Source organism: Phascolarctos cinereus, unplaced genomic scaffold (genome assembly GCF_003287225.1).
Source record: "Phascolarctos cinereus isolate Bilbo 61053 unplaced genomic scaffold, phaCin_HiC Scaffold_1;HRSCAF=81, whole genome shotgun sequence".
In the NCBI taxonomy this organism is placed as follows: domain Eukaryota; kingdom Metazoa; phylum Chordata; class Mammalia; order Diprotodontia; family Phascolarctidae; genus Phascolarctos; species Phascolarctos cinereus.
In genome coordinates, this window is record NW_027555514.1 from 56,808,506 (window position 1) to 56,833,317 (window position 24,812).

Genomic DNA, 24,812 nt, shown 5'->3' on the forward strand with positions numbered 1-24,812 from the left:
TAGGAGTTGGTGCTCCCATTATGAGCAATCCACTGAGAAGATGACTAGAATAAAGTAAGCTTATTTAACCCCTGTACCTGTCTCAACACATGTACTGCCTCTTTTGATTCTCTTCATTTGTTCATTCATTCAATAACCAAGTATTAATTGACCTCTAAGTAATGTTATTAGGCCCTGCAAAAGACATAGTCATTGCTCTCACAGATCCTATCCTTCATTGCATCTATGCTTCATTTTACAAAGAAAGAAAGAAAGAAAGAAAGAAAGAGAACGAGAGAAAGAAAGAAAAAGAGAGAAAGGAAGGAAGGAAGGAGGAAGGAAGGAAGGAAGGAAGGAAGGAAGAAAGGAAGGAAGGAAGGAAGGAAGGAAGGAAGGAAGGAAGGAAGGAAGGAAGGAGAAAGAAAGAAAGGAGAAAGAAAGAAAAAGAAAGAAAGAAAGAAAGAAAGAAAGAAAGAAAGAAAGAAAGAAAGAAAGAGAAAGAAAAAAAAAGAGAAGGTACTCAGATGTATTAAATAGCACTGGCAGTATTCTGTGGTGGCCAAAACAACCACAATGGGCTAGAGTAGTTGCAGACAGTTCAGCCTTCTTGAGAGTTGATGTGATGGAGATTTTTATACCATCCATAAAATATGAATGAACTTGTCTCCTATATTACACACTGCATCTTTTCCTATTCATGTACTGCTGAAAGGAGCTGGATGAAGCCGTAACCCTACTGAGTAGATACACATACATATTTATGTAATCTAATTTCAGCTGACCCTTCACTAATTGAATCTCTATCACACTAACCTCAATGGCTGTTCACACCTTCTCTTCTCCCCTCAAGCCCCCTACCATACTATCTCTATCTACTCTCCCTGCTTAGGAGCTTGACTTTTGTTTTGCTGAGAAAATCAAGGCCACTCATTGTGACCTTCCTCTTCATTCTCTTTCTTCCTATCACAAATACTTGATACCGTGTCTCACTATCCTCCTTTAATCCAGACTCTAAAGAGAATTCTTTTATCTTCACCAAGGCCATTCCTTTAACATGTATCCTATAACCCATGCCCTCCCATCTCCTTCAGAAGATTGCCCCCTTTATCACTATCCCTTTTATCTATACAATTTTCATTTTTGGCTGTGTAGGGTTCCTTCCCTTCAATTCACAAACGTATCTAAATCTCCCCCATCATTAAAAAAAAATACTCTTACTAGGTCCTACCATCCTTATTAGCTGTGATCCCATATCTCTCCTCATTTTCTCAGCAAGGCTTCTTGGAAAACAAACAAAAAACTCTATATACTTGAGAAGTCTATTCATATCCTTAGGCCATTTAATAATTGGGAAATGAATTTTATTTTTATAAATTAGAATCCATTCCTTACATATCTTAGAAATTAGACTTTTATCAGAAAAACTATTCCAAAGATTAATTGCTCACTGTTATATATTTCCCTTTTAATATTAGCATTATTAGATTTGCGGAAACAAAAAAGTTTTAAAAATTCATGTAGTTAAAGTGATCAGTTTTATCTTTTGAGATCTTCTTTAGCTCTTATTTGGTCAATAATTTTCTTCTGTTGATATATTTGATAATTAATCTTTTCCATCTTTCTTTAATATGTTTATAATATGACTTTTAAAAATCTAAGTCACCTTTCCATTTGGAGGTTGTCTTAGCATAAGGAGTGAAGTATTGGTATAAATCTTATTTCTTCTATATTGCTGTCAATTTTTCCCAGCATTTAAAAAAATGAAATTGTGAGTCCATATCCTAGACACTGAAGTGTTTGTGTTTATCGAATACAAAGCTCCTAGATAATGTATTTCTGTTTGTTGTGTACCTAATCTGTTCCATTGAGTAATCTTTCAATTTTTAAACCAATACCAAAATTGTTTAGAGAATTACTACTTTATAGTGGACTTGAAATCTGATATCACTAGGACCCCTTTCTCCTCCCCCTTTTCCCACTGAGATGTTCAGTTTTTTGCTTATCTATAGCCATATTAAAAAAATGGTCCAAACCACTACTAAGTAGAAAAATGGATATTCAGCCACTTCTGAGATTACATTTCACTCCCATCATCTTGATGGAGATGACAAAAAAGGAAAACTTTCTATGTTGGAGAGGCTGTGGCACACTGATGTGTTGTGAAGGGGTGCAACCATTTTGGAAAGCAATTTAGAGTTATGTTCCTGAAATTTAGTAAATATTGCATGGCCTTTGACCAAGCTATCCCACTGCTAGGAGTTTATCCTCCAAAAAAATCAAAAGAAAATGAGAAGGTCCTTTATGGACAAAAGTATTTAAAATAGCTCTTTTTATTGTAGAAAAAACAAACAAACTAGAAAGTAAAAGAATGCCCAAAATAAATTATGGCATTTGAATGTGACAGAACTCTATTGTCCCATAAGAAATAAGGAAAATAGATTATTTCGGGGACGTTGAAAGACTTTTATGAACAAATACGAAGTTAAATAAGCATAACAAGGAAAGAAAAACAATTTATACATAATATCAACATCAGAAAACAATTTTGAAGACTTTATAAACTGATGAAGAAATGAGCAGAGCCAGAGGAATTTATAGCACAACATTGTAAGGAAAATCAACTTTGAATACTTTAAGAACTATGATCAATGCAAATGATTTCAAAGGACTATATATTGTCTACCACCTGCCATAGAAGTAAGTGATTTAGTAGGGAGCAAAATCACACACACACACACACACACACACACACACACACACACACACACAGAGCCAATGAGGAGATTTTTCTTGATTATGCATATTTATTACTAGAAATTTTATTTTTTTTTCTCTTTTTTTCTTCAGTGGGAGAAGGGAAAGAAAATTGATATCTGTTTATTGTTTTAAAAAGCACATAAGGGGCAGCTAGGTGGCATAGTAGATAGAGTACGGACCCTGGATTCTGGAGGACCTGAGTTTGAATCCAACCTCAGACACGTAACACTTGATATTTACTGTGTGACCCTGGGCAACTCACTTAACCCCAATTGCCTGAAAACAAAAACAGAACCAATAACAAAAAAAACCCCAGTCACATTGGACATTACTTCCCTTCCCTCATTCTTCAACCTGGCTAAATTCACTTTGTCTCAATTCCTCACTTTTGACACTCCCATCTCTCATCTCTCTGCTTTAGCATTGGCCAACTTTGATGCCTGGAATGCATTCCTTCCTTGTTTCTATCTCAGAGAATACCTCTTTTCCCTCTCTTTATGATATAGCTGTCTTGCTTGAAACCTTTCCTAATCCTCCCAACTGCTAGTACCCTTCCTATCAAATTACCTTCTATTCAAAGTTTAATTTATCAACTTATTAACTTTGTATGCATACATACACAAACACACTCATATGTGTGTATATGTATGTATACATACATACAAATTTATTTCCCCCATTAAAATGTGAACTTAATGTGAATCAGTATTGTTTCATTCTTTGTACTTCTATCTCCAGTGCCTAGCCTAGTGCCTGGTTCATAGTAGGCACTTACTAAGTACATGTTGGTACTGAATCCCAAAAGGAAAAACTATCTGGGAGGACATAGTGGTCAACGGTATTAAATGCTGCAGAGAGGTCAATGAATCAAGATATCAGTCAAGTACCTAATAAGTGCCTATTATGAGTGCCCAGAGAATGATCGTTTTATTCTTTGTACTTGTATCTCCAGTGCCTAGCCTAGTGCCTGGTACATAGTAGGCTAATACACTGGGGCTGTATACATGGATCTCAGATTCATCTGTGTAGTAGAGGTAGCTGAACTTCTTCCTCATGCTTCCTCTCCTACATTTCTGAACTCTCCTCAGTCTCCCTTATTGGGTCATCATCCACGTCCCTTACTCTAAATATGGATATACCCCATGTTCTCTTTGGGGCCTCCTTTTTCATCTATACATTTCACACTTGATGACTTCATCATCTCCATTGGTCCAGTTAGTTTCACTCTGCAGAAGAATCTGAGATCTGAGTATACAGCTCCAGGCTCTTTCTTGTGCTACATTCCTGCATTACCAACTGCCTTTTGGACAACACAAACTGAATGTTGATGAAGAAACTGAGGCAAACAGGGTTAAGTGACTTGCCCAGGGAAACACAGCTAGTATAGTATATAGTCATGGACAGATCACTTCACTTCTCTGGGCTTCAGTTTTTTATCTGAAAAATGGGGATAATAATTTGCAATGCATACCTCAATAGGGTTATTATGATGAAAGTCCTTTGAAAACCTTGAAGCAGCCCACTAGTATATTACTGCTAATTTTATGATTTCTTTGTTCATAACAAAACGAGTCCTTCCTCTCTACAGAAACACCACAGATGGCTATTACCTCTATGCAGACAGTTCAAATGGAAAGTTTGGTCACACTGCTGACATCATCACTCCGGTTATTTCACTCACAGGGCCAAAATGCAGGATAGTGTTTTGGAATCACATGAACGGAGCCACAGTCGGCTCTCTCCAGGTACTGTTTCAGCAATTGAATTTGCCAGAATTGCTCTATGAAAATGCATACCCTTTAATTTAGTGTTATTAAAATCTAGCCTGCTAATAAATGAAAATGAATGATTATCAACACTTCACTGCTTCCAATATGGTATGATTGAGAAAAGTAATATCAAGAATAAGACCTGAAGAGCTAAATTTCTCCACTCAAATGATGACCTTTATCACCTCTCAGAGGTTACAGTTCCATGCAAGTCAATCTGAGTCTTGGAATATATCAGACAGTTTTTCACAATCAATATTCTGAATTCAATGTGGTAAAATGGACCTACACAAAGCCATAACCACTCATGGGGTCAGTTGTTTTGAATTTTACAACAATGTGCTCCTCTCTGATGGTCTTTCTAGACCTTTTCAGACAAATAGTAGCACACCCACAATCACTTTGAAGCACACACACCAATACAAAATTCCCAATATGTTATTTGTGCTAATGCTGCAAATCTTTATTAATTCCACTGCCTTTAGGTGTCAGGGAATAAAGTGATCACTGACTTAGGAAAGAAAGGCATGACTTCTCATCCTGGCCTTGCAACAAGCTAACAATATGTGACCTTGACCAATTTGCTTCATAAACTAAATATGTCTTGAATCCACTAAGCATGGTTGTGTGACTTTCTCCATCTGGAGAAGGTCTACAGCCCAAGAGTAGGATCATCAAAGGCTGATAGTGAGAATAGCATAGGACTGGGCAGGTCATTAATCATTCTGAGTTTCTTCCTTCTCTTCCTGTAAAATGATTAGGTTAGGGTAGATGACTTTTAGTATTCTAGGATCCTATACTTCTTCCAACCTGAGGTCATAGATTTAGACTTGAAAGAGATCATAGTATCATTGATTGCAATGAGGTCGAACTCAAATTTGAACAGGGACTAAAATTAAGATCCCTGCAGGCTGTATATTTATTTAAAAAGTACATATTAACAAGATCTATGCTCTAGAATAGTTTTATTTATTTAATGTCTCTTAGTACATTTTAATCTGGTTCAGATACACTCAAGAGTGTTGTGAGCCTTATATTAACACTTCTGATCTGTTGCAACCCCCTCACTTTACACAGGAGAGAAACAAGGCCCAAAGAAATTAAGTGACTTGTTCAAGGTCACACTGGTGGCAAGTGGCAGTCTGGATTTGAAATGAAGTACTGTGACTAGAAATCTAATGCTATCTCAACAGTCCTGTCCTTAGGACAAACTACATGATTCAAGGATTCACCTGTTTTCTATGTGACTAGAATGAATATATCTGGGTATAACTTTTCTCAAACCAGGTCCCTGGTAGTTTAGGTCCAAAATTAGACACTCCTAGGTCATTCAACAGTTAAATAACGGTTGACTTGGCCATAGTATTTACAGGTTACTGAGCAAGGATCTAACACGTAGCTGCATTCCACATTATACCAGAAAATATTGAATCAGAAAGGCAGAATCTCTTAATCCTGCGGACCTTTTGGCGTATTCCAAGTACAAATGGTCTAGTCTCTGCATAGGCAAACATTTTTATGTTTTTAAGTGACCAGGAAGCTGAAAAATGGCCTGAGATTAACAGGAAGCTACCAACTATGCCTAAAGTGCCCTCTACCAAATATAGTGTGCAGACAGCTTCTTTGCCTTTTAGGGAATGAACTAGCTTAACCTGTATAGGGCCAGAAGTACCCTGGTAAATACTGATTCTGTAACAGAAGGACCACTACCAATTGTCATCACTTAGCAGACAAGCACATTGTTATGAAAAATGAAATCAAATACCAGATTATAATTCTATTTTTTTAGCACTACTACATAGTATCCTTTAGGCTCATCTTGTTTTTCTTTTAGGCCCTGGGAAATGATCATTTTAATTGGTGGTTTAATACTGGTAATGTTTCATCACAGTAAAAGATTTTCCATCTAACCTAAGCCTGCTTTTCTCCCCATTTGTCTGTGTAGGCAATCTTTCAGAAAGAAAATCTCCCACTTTTTATTTTTCTTAAAAAAAGAGTCATTCAGGCAGAAAGACTGCTAAAGCTACCTTTGGATTTTAAAGAAAAGTCAGTCCTGTCCCATATTCTGCATGACAAGAAGGTATAGAGAGTTGGGACCAGTCTGGGACCAGTCTGGCCCCAGGGAAGAATTGTAAATACAAGATCTATAAGCTTGTTGTCAACCTAAATTTTTTTTATTAAGGGTTTCACAGTCCATTTTCTTCACAGACCCCAATGCTGTTCCCTAGTAAATACTAATGGCCCTGTACTACAGAACTTTGCTCATTCTCTTCCTTTCTCTGTCCTTTATACCCCCATCAGCATTCAAATATTTATTTATATCTACATATCTGTCTTTATAGATGGATAGATGTGGTATGTATATACTAAATATCTATATAACATATGTAGATAGGCAGATGGATTATTAATAGAGAGATAAAGATTCTTTCCCTAGGATAATATTCATTGTTATGTGAAAATGAGTGTTAATGGGTTGATTAATTAGATAAACTAGTGTGAGCTAATATAAAAATAATAGCTAATATTAATTTGTATCTTCATAATTTAAAAAAGGCTGCTTTACCTAAAGCATAGCATTGTACGCTCATAAAATTTAACTTTCTTTTTTGTTGTAAACTCAGCAGTCATGAATAATAAGAAACATCATAAGATTCAAGGAACAGGAAATAATACCATACAAGAGATGTTGAACTTTTAAAACATACAGTCTTTTAAAACACACACACACACACACACACACACACACACACACACACACACACACACACAACACATACACACACACCCTCCTGTTCCTCCTCTCCTTTATTCTCCTCCCCTTCCTCCTCTTCTTTCCTACCCAACACCCTCTTTTTCCTCTTTTTTTCTTGTCCACCTCATCTTCGACTTCACTTGGAGCATTGATAAAGGAATTACAGAAAGCAACATGGATGACATTATTTTTTGTCTAAGATTGTAGATTTAGAGCTAGAGGAGACCTTAGAATTTACGCATCTAATTCCCTTTTACATTTGAGGGAACTAAGAGAAAGAGAGGTCAAATAACTTGCTGAAAGTAATTAGACAATAAGTGGAAGAAACAGGAGGTAAAACAAAGTCCTCTGATTCCAAATCCAAGGAAGTTTCCACTTCAACCCTCTAACAGCCATATTGAGATTGAAACTCTAACTTTAATTTCTGAGACCTTCCTAAATTTATAAAAAAAAAAAGACCCAAACAAAAAACAAAAAACAAATTGGTTGTCCTTCATTCTCAAAGAGGACCAAAATGACATCGCTATGTTAGAGTCAAGTTGCAGTGTGTCCAACTGTGGTTGATCAGACGAATACAAACTCGGAATGTTCTACCACAGGTTGGGTACAAATAGTCCATGTGAACATTTGGGGTGCATTCTCTAAATCTGTGCATCTCGCATTTCGTTTGAGCTACTTCCATTCTGCTTTGCTCACAGGGCATAGCGCCTTCTCTGATGTGGGCACGTCATGCTGAGCAGTCTTGCGCCAGTGCATGCCATACAATCAATTCCAAAGTTCATAAGAGAGACCTTGAGAGTGTCCTTGCTTTAAATAAACTAAAATAGAGACAAGGCAGTCTTGTAGGGGGAGAGGTGCACTTTATTATTTCCTTTTTCAATTGGCATTGAATTGGATGTGGGCAGGTCACCTTGTATCTTTCATCTTAGGCTCCATTTTTACAAAATGGTAATGATTTGAACTATTTACTGTATGAACAATAGATATTATGACATTAATTAGTAGTATTTTCCATGTTCCATTATTTCCTCTGAGAAAAATGTCATATTAATAGAAAATGCTGTGTCAACCTACATCAGAAATTGGGAAACAAATATAGCAAAACAATGAAAATGCTAATTCTATAAGCAACAATAGAATCATTTTTTGTGCATGGATAATGAGATATTAAATTCTTGTAGATTCTGATATTTTTCCTTTGAGTGCTTTGTTGAAAACGTGGAAGTCAAAGGAAGGCAGACAGATGCATTAATTTTCCATTCCTAATAATGACTCTTTATAAAAGCTTTTTATTTTTTATTAGAAATTGTGCTTTTGCTGACTTTGATAATATGTCGAATTAACTTGAATTTTATGGACCAAGAATTTTATGACAGTTAAGCTGAAAGAGATGATATTTTGCATGAGGCTCAGAAAGTTTGGCTTTGTGAAAAATGTCTTGAAAATTATTCAAAAAATAAAGATAATAGTGGCAAGCATAAAAGTTAGCTTTATTCTCAGAAGTCCAAAACTCCATAAACCATTCTTAAATGATTTTTTGCATGTCAAAAATGTAATGTTCCGAAGGAATAAATTAAAGATCCCTTAGGTCAATTATTTTAAGCCTTTAACTTCTCTTGCTGTTTCCCATGATTGTCAGTAGTTCCCTTGAAGGCTTCTTTCTTGCCAACATAAAGAGAAATTACTATTATTGCTTTCAGTCGATAAACTAATGTTAGTCTTGTACCTGCTGAGATTTATCTGAATTCTCCTTTTGGGAAAAAACAAACAAACAAACAAAAACCCCTAGACTCTAACACATTGTGTTCATTTAATAATTGAATTGTTACTGAGATTGAGAAGGCCTCTAATCTCTTTGAGTCTCAGTTTCCTCACTTTTAACATGATGGGATTAAACTTATTGATATCTAATTTCTATGGTAATTCCAGTACTGAGAAATGGAATTCTATTCCACAGTCTTCGAAAAATGTCATTGAAAAAAGGCTTCATGCTTGATAGATGGTTGATAAATTAAACATTTATATAGATTATTTTCTAACAGTATGCATTCACATATTCATTTACATTTACTCTCATCAGACAATATTTGTTAAATACTCTTATTGAGGCAGCTAGGTGGGGCAGTGCATAGAATATTGGACATGGATACAGACTTCAAATCTGTCCTTAGGCACTTACTAACTATATGATCCTGGTCAAGTTACTTAATTTCTCTGTTTCTCAGTTTCTTGTAAAATTAGGACAATAACAGCACTCATCTCCCAAGGTTGTTGTGAGGATAAAATAAGCTAAGATTTAGAAAGGCATTATGCAACATTAAAGCATTCCAAATTTTAATTTTTTTATTAATTTTTTTATTATTACTACTGCCATTATGGAACAGTGCTAAATATATAAAGGAAGCTCAGTCCCAGGTTCTTCTACAAGAAGCTTTGATGGTGGAATTTTTAAAAAGTATATTTAAAGCATTTTAAAGCTAAATACTACAGCACATTATTGATGGACAATTTATTTTTTTCCTAGGTACTCATTAAGAATGGTAATGTGACAACCAAACTTTGGTCACAGACTGGCCAGCAGGGTGACCAGTGGAAAAGAGTAGAAGTATTTTTGGGTATTCAGTCCAATATTCAGGTTTGTAATCCAATTATTTTCATTGTGAATGTTTATTGTTAGAGAAATACTTTTCATTTTAGATTTGCTTCATAGTATTTTTTCTGAATAAAATTCATGCCCAGATATATATTTCTCTCACCTCATCTCCTCCATCTGGTTGTTAAACCCATATATCTACATATGGATTTGTGCTCTCGCTCTCTCTCTCTCTCTCTCTCTCTCTCTTTCTCCTTCTCCTCTCTCTTCTCTTCTTCTTTCTCTCTCTGGATGTCTGTCTCCCTCCCTCTCTATTCCTTCTTTTCTTTCTGTTTCTCTCCCTATACATGCATACATATATGTATGTATAATTTCTTTTCAGCCAGAATGCTAGTTCCTGACCCCAAATGATCCCAGTGGTATTCAGTTTAACCTAGCAAACATATGTTAAGTGAATACTGTGTTCCAGGTGGGTATGACGTCGTGGCCATAGAAAGCTGGAAATGAAACTGTCACAACCCTGCGGCAGCTTTCCTTCTATTTCTTGGGTATCTTCCTCTACTGGATAGTTTGTATATCCCTATGGCTTGTAAATACATATTTTTCTTTTTTTTTTCCAGTTCCATGTAACTTTCTTAACATTCATTTTTTTTTTAAAGTTTGAGTTCCAAATTCTTTCCCTTCCCTCCCCCATTCCCTATATTTGATGTAGGTTATACACATGCAGTCATGCAAAACATTTCCATATTAGTCATATTGTGAAAGAAAACACAGACAAAAAAAGACCCCTAAGGAAAAAAAAATACATTTTGGTCTGCATTCAGACTACATCAGTTCTTTCTTAAATGAATTTTAATATTAACTTCAGTAAATTATGATTACTAAAGCAAACCTATTGAAAAATCATTGCATAGAGAGATGTACATTGCTTTTTTTGAAAGATAGACTCAGTTCAACCATTTTTTATTAAGGAAAAAATTATATAATTGGCAGATATTTTTTTCCTTCCGGATATTTGTCCTAGGCCCACAGCCTTTATGGCTTTCCTAATTTTTACTTTGCATAGATTATGACTCTGTATGCTCTTTTGTTTTCTGTATCATTTTTGTTATTATTGTTATTGTTGTTTTCTTTTGATATTGGGATAGCTTCTCTAAAAGAAAATAAATAAAACCTTTCACAAATTTTTGGAATTTGAAATTATTGAAAATCTGTTCAATTCATCTCCTTAGTGTCATGAGAGATTTAATGGTAGTAATACTATTCCACTAGATGTGTACTTGAAATACAAACACCTCGGTTAAGAGCACATGTCACTTGGTGTGTGTGTGACCTTAAGCAAGTCTCCAAAAGATACTTCCCTTGTCTGAACCTCAACTTCCTCATTGCAAAATTGAGGGATGGTGACCTATGTTGCTTTGACAGTCCCAACTAGTTCTAAAGCTGTGATTTTATGAATTCTCTTCCTTCAGTGAACTACAAATATGGCCAGCGCTTAGCATACTGCCTAGATAATATATAAGGCATTTAATGAACATTTATTGACTGTTTGGTTAGCCATTGCAACTCTACATGTCTCTCATTTCCATATCTGATAAAATTATGGGAAAGAAAAGAAGTTATCTATGATTCCCTTCACTGGTAGAAATACTAGTAATGGTGCATCGACTTCTACTCTTGTTGCCAACTTGCTCTACTCTTATGTTTCCAGACTTGGCTCTATCTAGGTATCAACTGGCTCCCAAGATTTCTGACTGTATCGAGTCGGCCTGCTAGGTGGTAACTATCTCAGCATTGCCCCCTGAACTTGTCGAATGACAACGCTCTCCAATGATTCTTTCCATTACTTTATAGATTGTCTTCAGGGTAAAACGTGGTGTCAGTTACATGGGAGATGTAGCAGTGGATGATATAGCCTTTCAAGATTGTTCCCCTCTCATCATCTCAGAGAAAAAATGCACTGCTCAGGAATTCCTGTGTGCTAACAAGCACTGCATCCCAAAGGATAATCTATGTGATTTTGTAGATGATTGTGCTGACAATTCCGATGAGAACCCTTTCATTTGTGGTAAGTAATGTTGTTCTGTGCCATCATTGCTTTGCCGGTACCTTCCTCGTGTTTCCCTTCCATTTTTGAATAGCTAATGAAAAAAAGTATAAACAAGCATTTGAAGCAATTCAAATGAAGTCAACCATTTAAAAGCAAGACTGTTTTTTTCCTCACACCTAAATCTAAATGATGATTCATTTTGAAAGTGTTGATAGATTTTTCTTTTGTGAAATAAACAGGGAGGGGAATTTAGAAATGAGATATCTTTGAAGACAAACAATTGAATTATCAGTGTTTTCCATATTAAAAAAAGTTATGAAAATCTATAAGCAAAAACTCTACCAAAATAAATTCATTATGCCTTACTGCTTTGCTGTGTTTCGAGGATTTTCCCATCTTTAAGCAAACCATCTGATGAATGCTCAGTTATTATAAAATAAACATGGGTGTCCTGAGAGCTTTTAAAGTCAAAACTACGGGTACTTGATCTCTCTCTCTCTCTCTCTCCCTCTCTCTCTCTCCCCCTCCCTCCCTCTCTCTCTCTCTCTCCCTCTCTCTCTCTCTCTCTCTCTCTCTCTCCCCCTCCCTCCCTCCCTCTCTCTCTTCTCTCTCTCTCTCTCTCTCTCTCTCTCTCTCTCTCTCCCTCTCTCTCTCTCTCTCTCTCTCTCTCCCTCCCTCCTCCTCCCTCCTCTCTCTCTCTCTCTCTTTCTCTCTCTTTGTCTCTCTCTTTCTCTCTCCCACCTTCTTTCTCTCCTCTCCCCCCACTTCCTCCCTCGCTCCCTCCGGGATAGACACCTTTGGCAGTCAAGCAAATCCTGTGGACCTCTTCTCAGGATAAGGAAGGTTTGTTGTTTATGTTCAAAATGGAAAGAAACGCTACATTTCAGTTTTGGGGTAGTGAAAATAAAGATCCTATCCAACCTCATAGTACCTATACACCCAGATTAAGAACCTCTGAGTCTCCATTTTGGTTTGGCAAATCATGGGCCAAATCTGGTTCCAAGTTGTTTTTTGTATAGCCCTCAAACTGAGAGTTGTTTTTACATTTTTAAAATGCAATAAAACTCTGTTTACAAATATAGGCAGCTGGTGGATTTGGTCCATTGGCCAACCCCTGCTCTAGACAAAAGGACTTTTAAAAGCATGTTATATCAACAGTGTAAAACTTCTTTGAAAGATCAAATCATAACAAGGTGTAAACAGCCTTTTAAACATGCTATTTATCCTCTTCCAGTCAACCCTATAATTTATTCATTCAGTAAACATTTACTAAGCATCAGCTGTATGCCAGGCACTATTATAGGGGCTGAAGATATAAAAACAAAAATGGAAACAATTTCCACCCTTGGGGAACTTACATTCCATTGGTGAAAATGGTACATACATGGAAAATTAAATATAAAAGATAGATGTAATCCTCTGCTCCTTAGAAAGTACAGAAATAGAGGTATTGAGGTGTCAAGAGCAGGGGTGGGGAACCATTTCAAAAATAAAGTATTTCAAATCTTAGATTCTAAGACTTGAATAACTCAACTACATACTTGAGCCTAGGGCACAGACTATTTCCATCCTTTTGTTCCCAGCCATTCATCTGCATAAGGCTCAATAGGAATGAGGAAGTGTAACTTGGTGGTGACCGAAAGGAAAATCAGAGCCCTCACTGATGGAATGGGCTCTAGACCAGGAAAAAAAATGCAAAATGGAAGAGGCTAGACCTCTTACGACACTCACCTGGTGGTGATTGATGAGCATTCTAACCCAGGCTCTGAGGAAGTCAAAGAGAAGAAGTTTCTACTATGCCTAGGATAAGTGTCATCGCTCTCGGAGGGGAGAGAAGCACTTTAATATCCCACAGGCAAGATATCAGCATGAGCTCTGTAATACACAGATAAGCAAGAGGTTAAGGTGCTGAAGACTGTGGCTGACTGTCGAAAAGGGAGGCTGAGGATTCCAGTATATTGGCCCATTCAGCAGAAATGTCATACCCTGTGAAGAACCTAATAGCTGAGAGATGTACCAAGTCTAGCTGAGCATCCACAGCCCAGAAGTAGAACCCTCTGGCCAGCTGAATCCTGAATCAGCATCTTCATCTTCACACAATACAAATCCCTGAGTCAACATGACCAGATATAAATATACTCAAGGCTTCCAAGTGATGTTTTATACTAAGACTAGGAAGGAAATGTCTGTGTGTGATGTAAGGACTTATCTCCCAAAGGCCAGTCCATCCCTAATAACATTCATTGCTCAATCACACATGGCTGGAAACTGACTTTCCATAAGTTTCCTCATGATGACCAACCAGATGGGGAATATCTATACATTCTCTAATGACTGTCCTACCACTCTCTCCCCACCCAATCTCTATAGGCCAGATCAATCTACATCTACTAAACATTAGTAACATATACAAAGTGGATGCAAATAAATTTCCAGAGGGAAATTCTGAGAAAGCACCTGGGGAACACACATAGGATTCCTACAAGAGTTACCACATGAGCTGAGCTTTATTTCAAACGAGGTGAGTGGAGGGATGAGTACTTTTTGAGTGAACAGCCTCTGAAAATCCACAGAACTGGGAGCTGGAATATTTTGTAGAGGAAATAGCATGTGGGCCAGTGTGGCTAGAGTGTAGGAGATGAATGTGAAATAGCCAGGAAAAAGTAATCTGGGCCTGGATGGTGAAGGGCTTTAAAGACCCAGTAAAGGAATTTATATTTCAATTCCAAAGACAAGAGGGACCTACAGGAGCTTCTTGAGCAGATGTGATCAATGAAATTCCAGCATTACCTTATATTCTTGCAAACTTCATTTATGCAGATTTGGGTATTATCTGAATAGAGATGTTAAATCCTTTGAAGCTATGATCACTAAGAATACAAAGAGAAAAAATGACCCAGGAGAAAGCATTGGAAGATACCTATGATGAGATTATTGGATATATGTGATAATCCATCAAAAAAGATTTAGATGACATATGGAATCTATGGGAATTCACAAAGTACAATGTAGTACTTTGACAATTAAGGAAAAAGAGAATTCAGGAGGAAGGAATAATCACCAGTGTCATAGGATCTGAATGTGATCTTTGAGGTTGTCAAGTCCAACTGTTTCATTTTACACATAAGGACTGAAGCCCAGAGAGTTGAAGCAAATTTTCCAGGGCCACGCATCTAGAAAGTAGCAGAGCCAGAATTCCAACTCATATCCTTTGACTCCAGCACTTCTACTGCACTGTGTTGCAGAGAGATCAATAAGGATCAAACAGGTGAAAGGCTGCTGGTAACTGTATTTATTGATCAAGAGGTTGCCTTGGAGTTATCAGTGCTGGGTCAGTGGTGGAGCCAAAAATAAAAATAGCAGGGATTCAGAAATGAGGAGGAAGAAAAATGAGGGAAAATTTTGTATGACTGTTCTAAAAGTTGGGCAGTAAAGGGAAGGAGTCACATTAAATGACAACTTTATAACTTGTCTATAGTGTTTACTAGGGTCAAATGGAGGTTCTTGAAGGCTAGGAGAGGGACCTAAATGTGTTTGTAGACAACAGGAAAGCAACCCATATATTGAAAGAAATCGAAGATAGTGGAGGGTGAACAGTGATGATAGAAGGGGTAAATAGCTTTAGAACATGGAAGGGGATACGGGTTAAGACAACAAGTAGAGAGATAGATTTGGTGAGAAGGGCCACCTCTTTGTTAGTGGAGCAAAGAAGGAAAAGGGAGGATAATGTCAAAGGACTTAAATGGGGTAGGATAGAGGAAAAGAGGTAGTTAATGATAAATAGTTTCTGTTTTCATTTTAAAATGAGTTGAATTCCTTTGGCGAGAGGACTGCAGGAATGTATGTTGTAAAATGCTTGAAGAAAGGAAAAGACTTGGAATAGCTGCTGTGGGGGAGGGACATAGAGAGTCAACTGTGGAAGACTAAAATATTCGCCATGTATTAGGCAGGCCTCTGTTAAGATTAGCTAAAGCAAATCTCCAATGTCCTTTTAGAATTTCTTACAACATCTTCAGTACAGGTTTATAGCATGTGGGAAGGAGAAGAGAAAGTTGATGATGGAAATAACCCAGCATTAGACAGGTCACTAACTTTTCTGTTTCTCAGTTTCCTCATCTGTAAAATGATGGGGTTGAACCAGATGACCCTTTCAGCTCTAAAATTCCTACCCAATACAATTGATTTTTCATCTGCACCTGACAATTCCTCCCACTTTTTTTTTTGCTTTATTTCTTCAGTCATTTTTTGTGTCTGTAGCTTGTCCATTTTTCTTTCTACGCTTTTTTCTTTTGATCTTCACAACAACCCTTTCTGGTAAGTAGGGCAGGTGTTATGCTTTTGATTTTTACTTGTAATTTCACTAAGGTCTCTTCTCCCACTCCCAAAATGTAGCTTAAAGCAAATATTTCAGTTTTTGAAGTTTAAATGCAGTCCCAGACTTATGTTGTTGGAACTGCTTGGGCTAAGGATCTAAAAGCTGTCAGAAGTCTTTCCTTTCCCCCTGAAAAATTGGCCAATTTTGAGAGACTGCAAAGTATGCCAAGGTGTCCTAACTTACAAAGGTAGACTTATGTCTGGTAAGACAGAAAAAATAATAAATTCATTTTCACCATTACATTTTACCCCTGGAAGTTCTTCTTGGATAGGCACTTGAAGGCATATAAGGCACACCACCCAGAGACGATAGAAAGAGAGCGACCCTAGCCCTCCTGCTGACTGAAACTCTTCTTTGGTTAAACATGCATGGGTGGCCGCTTGCATAATTAACATTGGGGTGAAAGGGCTGAATGAATTCCTGATGTTGTATAGGGAAAATAAAGCAAAACTTTCCCAGCCCTTAAAAACCCTAACGCAATAAACTTTAGAATAAAATTTAAGAGGAATCCACATGTTTGATTTAGGTTCTCGTTTCACAAATATTTATGATAACCAAAGACAGTGGGTTTTGACTCCATATTGCTTGTTTTTGTTATATATTTTCTCTGCTTGCTTTTGAGTGTGTGTTATAATCTTTGTGTGGCTTATGGCCACCCGCTGAACTATGAATGTTGTTGTTATCCCACGATATGCTGCCTTTGGCAATGTTCTAAAATCTCAGGGGAACAGAAAAGAGGGAAAAGCAGTATCACTGAAATTGTATTCAGGTGTTTGGCTGAAACCTAACTGGCTGTTAGACTCAAATGACAAACTCATTTTCAGTTAGAAGGCTAAGTTTAAAAAAAAAAGGCATTAGGAGTGTAAAATCTCTGGCAGACTGTGAACAGGTAGAAACATATTAACACAATATGTTTCAAAATCGGAGAAGAGTAGAAGATGTAAATGTTTTTTCTTCTAACAACCACTGGGTTTAGAGTTCAAGGACATGTATTCATATCCTGGCATTACTACTGCCTAACTGTGAAACTTTGAATAAGATATTTGTGTTTCATTAATCTTAGTTTCTTCGTTGAAAATTAGAGGGTTAGCTGCATTTCATAAACTCAACAGTATAAATAACTTGGGGGAAGGGTTTCCTAGTTGACAAGGACAACTGCAAAAACTGGAAAGTTGTCTGGCTTAAAAAAATTGGTTTAGCTCAGGATCTTATACCAGCATCATATATTACGATAAATTCCGAACTGATCCTCTGTTTAAGTAGAAAATATCATAGTACTTTTAAGAACAGGGGAATGAAGGGAATGACATATTTCTTACAACTATGCTTAGGAGAATTCTCAGCAAAACAAGGGCTAGAGATGATTACAAAAGATAAACTAGATTTTCAGTTATGTGAAATTGATAAGCTCTTTTTAAAAGGAAACAACATCAGTGAAACGAGGATAAGGAGGAGAACTATAGAATGGAGAAAAATCATTGCATCAAATACCTTTGGTAATGGTCTGTTAGCTAAGTTGTATAGGGAATTAATACAAATATGTACAACCAAGTTATTCCTCACTACATAAGTAAAGTATGTGAACAAATTTCTCAGAGAAAGAATATCATATCATTAAAGATTGTTCCAAATCATCAAATAATAAGAGAAACATAAATTAAAACAAATATGAGACCATTTACTATGATTTGGTCTAACTATTCTGGAAACTAGTATGCAGTTATGAGAAAAAAGTAACTGAAATATCTATAACCTATTATACAGAGATCTTGTTGGTAGGAATATATGCAAAAAAGACAAAAGAAAAGCACATGGACAAAAAGAAATGTCTCATATACATGTTGTTTGTATTTACTTTTATTTGCCTCTCTCTCTCTCTCTCTCTCTCTCTCTCTCTCTCTCTCTCTCTCCTGCCCCCTCTCTCCCTCCCTCCTCCTTCATGTCTTCTGATGAAATATGAGCTCCTCAAGATCAAGAACTACTTTAATTCTTTGTACCCCTAGCAACTAGTGCAGTTCCTGGCATCAAATAAGTAATAAATAAGTTCTTAAATGATTAATTGCTTGTATGCCAAAATATTCACAGCAGTCCTATAAATACAGTAGTAAAGAACTAGAAGGAAATTGAGGGTTGATTGTGTTACTTGAAAATAATGAAATACTTCTTGCCTGTAAGAAAGAATAACTATGAAATATTCAGAGAAACATGGGACAGCTTTTTACAAATTAATGCAAAATAATTAAGCAAGACCAGAAAAATAATCTAGGTAATGTTGGTAGCAATGTGTAAAAAAAAAAAAGAATAAAATATAACCGAGCACCATGTAAGTGTAATGGCTAAGTCTGACCTCAGAAAAGACAAGTAACTTCAGGCTAAATAAGTGGGCAGAAGTGGAAGAGTATATTTGGAAATGATTATACTGTAAAAATAAAAGACATTATTTCAGCTAGATTTCCTTTCCAAACCTTTGCAAGTATAAACTTTATGATCCTATGCTATTATCATCATCGTATGAGAAATGATCATAGTTTCATGGATTTATCTGTAGAAAGGACCGTGGAAAGCATATTGTCCAGCCCTTCTCTTTTCATAAAGGAAACATCTTGGGCTCAGAGTAGTTTAGTGCCCAAGGTCACATAGGTGATAATGGTAAATGGTAATGTAATCTCAGGTCCTCTGACAACTTCCTAAAAAAACTGTTGGAAGGTTAATGTTGGATGTGGAATTGCAGTTTGGATCTCTTAGGGTAAAATAACTTTTGTTATCTTTTAGACCTTAAATACTTTCTTGTACAGTAAGATCCTTGAGGGCAAAGGCTATTCCATTTTTTGTCTTGTATCCCTAGCACATAGCAGAGTGCATTGCACAGAGTGAGTGCTTAATACATAGTTATCAAGTCAAAGTGAATAGCCAAAAGCTTCATTTCAGAAATAATTGAATTGAGATACCAAAAAAGTTCAGTGAATATTTTGAAATTACACACTTGGTCAATGGAAGAACTGAACAAGAAGAGAAACTTCCTGAAACTTAATGTTCTTTACCTGATCTGTGTAACATCTAGACTTTCCTGAAAGAAGAAAAGCAGTGAAAATAATTTCGAGAAGATGGGAAATCTAGTCCTTCTCACTTTAAACATAGTCTTGCCATAGATAAGGATTTATTTTCCCTCTCATTACTTACTCACTGGCAAAGGCTCAAGAGCATTGGAATTCCAGTTCCAACATTTCAGTGGTATGTTTCTATTGGAGAAGCATTTGGTGTTCTCAAATAATTCAGTTCTCAGAGATTTCTATGTCTGATGTCAAGAACCAGACAACATTGTGATAAAAATGTTGTAATAACTGGTAATGCAAATCTAATGGCATGCTTTCTTGTCTCAATGATTGCCATTTTAACTATCACTTAGACTCCCTTGGTGCCATTCTGACTCACCGGAAATTCCAAACTGTAGAAGAGTTTTAAACAAGTGTCATTTTAGTATTTTAAAGTGTAATCTCCTTGAGGCAGCGACTCTTTCACTTTTGGTTTCATATTCCAGCAGGCATAGTACACTCTAATTTCAGAATCAAGTAAAATAATTTTAGGAGCAAGAGGTGGGGATGCGGAATGGGAGGCATTCTAAGTGTAGGGAAAAGTGTAAGCATATATACAAAGACTAGAAAACATAATGTGGTTTTAAAAGGTGGTGATCAATATGATTTAGTTGGATCATAGAATATATGAGGGCAAGCCATTCATATATCTATGATTTAACCACATTAAACTAGGCTGAAAACATAATCTGGAGTCTTGAAAGCATTACTAAGAACCTTCAGTACCAATATTAATTGTCTGAAATGATGGTCAGTTTACACAAAGAGTGATTTCTAGCAGCCAGTAATTTTTGGAGGCAGTGTAAATTAGTAGAGAGTTGGGCTCAGAGTTAAGAAGAGCAAGGTTGAGGTCTTGCGTCTGAGATTTCCTCCACTTATGACCCCAGGCTTAAAGTCTCACCTAAAGATCACTGAATCAAACAACTCTCTAAACCTGCTAGTTTCAGAGCAGGAATCAGCCCAAAACATCAGAGGGTATATCTTCATTTTCTCCCTAATCCAGTCTCTATCTGGATAATAATATTATAGCTTACTGATCATATGATAATAACACTAGAGTATAGTTACTGATCAATGTTGGTGGATGGGAGTTCCCCATATCAGCAAAATCACAGGTCTCCTCTCCTTCCCACCCCTTCCAAGCACTTCAACAAAAACAAAACAGAGTTATCCATTTTGCTTTGCATAATGTTCTCTATTTCCTGTTTGGTCATGAATTCTTATGTTCTCCATAAATCTGATAGGTAAACTATTCCTTGCTCTCCCCATTTGCTTATAGTATCAGCCTTTATATCTAAGTCATGAACCAATTTTGACTTTATTTTGGTATATGATGTGAGATTTTGATCAATGCCTAGTTTCTGCCATATTCTTTTCCAGTTTTCCCAGCAGTTTTTTTTTTCAAAGAGTGGGTTCTTATTCCAGAAGCTGGGGTCTTTGGGTTTATCTAATAAGAGATTACTATAGTCATTGACTACTGTGTCTTGCATACTTAACCTCTTCCACTGATCCACCCCTCTATTTCTTAGCAAGTACCAAGCAGTTTTGATGATTGCTGCTTTATGATACAATTTAAGATCTGGAATGGCTAGGCCACCTCCCCCTACATTTCTTTTCATTAGTTCCCTTGATATTCTGGGCCTTTGGTTCTTCCAAATGAATCTTGTTATTATTTTTTCTAACTCTATAAAATAATTTTTTGGTAGTTTGATTGGTATGGCACTGAGTAAGTAAATTAGCTTAAGTCCAATTGTCATTTTTATTATATTAGCTCGGCCTACCCATGAGCAACTGATACTTTTCCAGTTATTTAGATCTGACTTTATTTGTGTGAAAAGTGTTTTGTAATTGTGTTCATAGAGTTCCTGGGTTTGTTTTGGGAGGTAGACTCCTAAATATTTTATAATGTCTACAGTAAGTTTAAATGGAATTTCTCTTTCTATCACTTGCTATTGGGCTTTGTTGGTAATATATAGAAATGCTGATGATTTATGTGGGTTTATTTTATAGCCTGCAACTTTACTAAAGTTGTTTATTATTTCAAGTAGTTTTTTACTTGATTCTCTAAGTATATAATCATGTCATCTGCAAAGAGTGATAGCTTAAACACGAAACAAACAGAAATCTTTCCAGGGCTTCTTAAACATTTCCCACTCACTACCTTTCCCATTGTGTGGCTTGAGGGCATGCTCAGTGCAAAGTGTGCATGCTTTGTGTTCATAGCCAAGGCTGCAGTGAAGTCCCACCATGCAATGAGGGCAAATGCTGTAAGAAATACCTTGGATTCATTACACATTTGAATTTTAATTACTTTGTGGTATTGCTCATTCAGAAATCTTTTGCTGTTGCCCAATCTTTCCTGATCCCATATGAGGTCATGACCCACAGTTTAAGAAGCACTGGACTTTAGACAACTGATTAAATATAGGCAAGAGGAAGGAGTCTGTGCCCTCACTTCCCTTTTCATCTTGCCAATTTCTTACCGTACCACCTCATCCACTCCCACAATTTGAACTTACACCTCTCTGTGGATACTCCAAAACCTCAATCTCTAGATATTATCCTCCTTCTGAAGACCAGATCTACATTTCCAATTACACATTGAATATCTCAACCTTTCTGTTCCACTGGCACTTTCAAATTCACCATCATTATCTTACCCCAAATCCTCTTCTTCCTGCTGATTTCTCTACTTACATGTGGGCAAAAATCATCCTTTGAGTTACTCAGGTGTGGTACTTGAGTAATTTTTCATTTCTCAAACTCTTTTATCCCTCATAGTGAGTTAGTTTGAAAAGGTCTGCAGAATTTACTTTGACAATATATAATTTTCTTGAGCTCTCCAGACCTACTCATATCTCATTTGGACCATTACAACAGTCTTCAGATGAATCGTAACACTTCTCCAGGACATTTCCAATACTTCCTGAAGGGCCAGAACCCTCCTGCTACCCTTTCTGTCTTGTCCCCTCTCATTAGAATGCAAGCACTTAGAGGGAAGAGAATATTGTACTTTCTTATATTTAAATAGCTAGATATAGCAAACAACTAGTAAGTGCTTACTCTATGCCAAGCACTTTGTTTGTATCCCTAGTACCTTGTCGTATTATAGTAAGTTTAATAAATGCTTTGTCATTCATTTACCAATGAAATCACAAGGCCAATACAAATCAACTTATACCTACATATGTGAATATATACACACATATGTTATTTGGGGTAAGCTAGGTGGTGCAGTAGATCGAGTACCAGGCCTGGAGTCAGGAAGACACATCTTCCTGAGTTCAAATCAAGCCTCAGACACTAACTAGCTGTGTGACCCTGTGCAAGTCACTTAACCCTATTTGTCTCAGTTTCCTCATCTGTAAAATAAGCTGAAGAAGGAAATGGCAAGCCAGTCCAGTATTTTTGCCCCAAATGAGGTCTCAAAGAGTTAAAATGAAAGTGACTAAACAATAACACATATTATTTACTGAGGTTTTGTTATTTTTATCATTACACAGGTGCAGCATGATATAGTGGAGGTCAGAAGGTACTAGAGTTCAAATACAAGCATGCCACTTAGTGAATATATGATCCTGGAAAAGTCACTGAACCTATCAGAGCCTAAATTTTTCTCATCTGTGTAATGGGTATCATAATACTTGTCCTATCATACTTTACATGGATTTTGTGAGCATACTTTTTTACATGAATTTTGTGAGCACTTTAAAAAAAATTTTAAGGCATTATAGAAATGTGAGTGGTTATTACCCACATTATAATCCATGAAATGGGGCTTTATTTCCCTAAAGAAATGGGTCACTTTAAAAAGTAGACTGTTTTCTGTGATTTTATTGAGTGGATGTTGAGTGGCTTTCGTTTTACTTTGGAAGATTATGTTAGAAAGTAGGTCAGGCATCTTAAATGTTAATAGGCCAGGCTTCACTAGGGAGGATCAGCTGTTTTGAGCCCCTGGGAGTCATTATTTCAGGGTGCAACAGAGTGATTGAAGCTCAAAAGCTTTTTCATTAGGTCTCCAAATAATCAATGATAGTCCCCTGTCCAGCTGAGAGAATTTGCTGTAGTTGCTTCTGTTCTGATCATGGAAGACTGAAGCAAATTACTATTTCATGGGATAATAGTGGTGTCACCCTTGTCTTATTTTTAGGAATGCTATTCATTTGGTAAAGTAGGATAAGATAGAGAACAGTAGATTGCTTGAGTAGCTTTCTTATTTAAATAAGAAAAAATAGTTTGAGGGAAAACCACTATTGTTAGAAGAAACTAAGCATTGGATATATACACGGAAGTAGAGATTTACTCATTAGAACAATAAAATAATAAACTTAGAATTAGAAAGAGCTTCAGAGGTCTTCTAGTGCCTCTGCTTAAATTTCCTTTCCATTATTTCTTACCAAAAAATTGAAAACTTATGATATGGGGGAGCTCAATACTTTAACAAGAAGTCTGTATTGTCAAACAACTCTTAATTATTGAGAATGTGTTTCTTATATGAAGCCAGTTCCATCTCCCTGTGATTTTTTCCTATCAAATATTAGAAGATTTCATATTTTCCTATGTAGTAGAAAGAATATTGGGTTTGGAATCAAAGGAACTGAATTTGAATTATAATTATATGTGTGTCCATGGGCAATTCATTTCACATGGTAAAATGAAGAGATTGGTCAGTTGATCTAGAAGGTCTGTATCTATGATCCTAAGTGATTTTCCTCTTCCTTCCCCTAAGTTTTTTTTTCCTCAGGGTCAAATGCTGCTCGCATCCTTAACTGTATGTGATAGATGGGGCTTCTAATCCTTTATCATTCCAGTTACTTTCCACTAAGCACGTTGCAATGTCCTTTTTAAAAGAAGCCTCATTCCAGATTACAGTGGATATCACTTCCCTTGATCAGATCTCTCTCTCTCTGTCTCTCTCTGTCTCTCTCTCTCTCTCTCTGTCTCTCTCTCTCTCTCTCTCTCTTGATTTGACCTGGAATATCATCAGAATAATCTTTTCTTTTTTGACTGGGGCTATGATTTCATTAGAAAAGGGAAATCCCACAATGAAATTCCTTTTCACAGTGTATCTTTTCTCCAACTGATATTCTTCGAGAGTTGCTTGGGGGTGCTGAGAGATTCAGTGACCTACTTAGAGGCAGACAACTATGAATCTATATCTTTGTGACTACACCAAACTTACTCTCTGACCTGGACTCTCCCTGCTTCTGTGAATGAAAAACATTACTGAAGCATCTTTTGTAGCAGCCATATAGCATTGTTGATGAATATTGATCTGAAGGTTAAGTAAAACTCCAGGTCTTAAACAAATATCCATGAAGCCAAGTACCCTCATCCTTTATTCATATAATTTCTTCAAAAATCTAAATGCCAAAGTTTGCCTTTATCCCTATGAATTTATCTCCTTAGATTTTTTTTTTAAATTGTACTAGGATGCTCATT

The 24,812-nt window shown here is 36.5% G+C and overlaps 1 protein-coding gene across 1 annotated transcript in view; it reads left to right on the forward strand.

The window, feature by feature from the left end:
• MALRD1 (MAM and LDL receptor class A domain containing 1) overlaps positions 1-24,812 on the forward strand; it is an 844,925-nt gene that overhangs the window by 337,358 nt on the left and 482,755 nt on the right. The window contains 3 exon segments of the mRNA XM_020966909.2: positions 4,325-4,481; positions 9,785-9,895; positions 11,708-11,921. Of these exon segments, the coding sequence (XP_020822568.2) occupies positions 4,325-4,481; positions 9,785-9,895; positions 11,708-11,921 (482 nt within the window).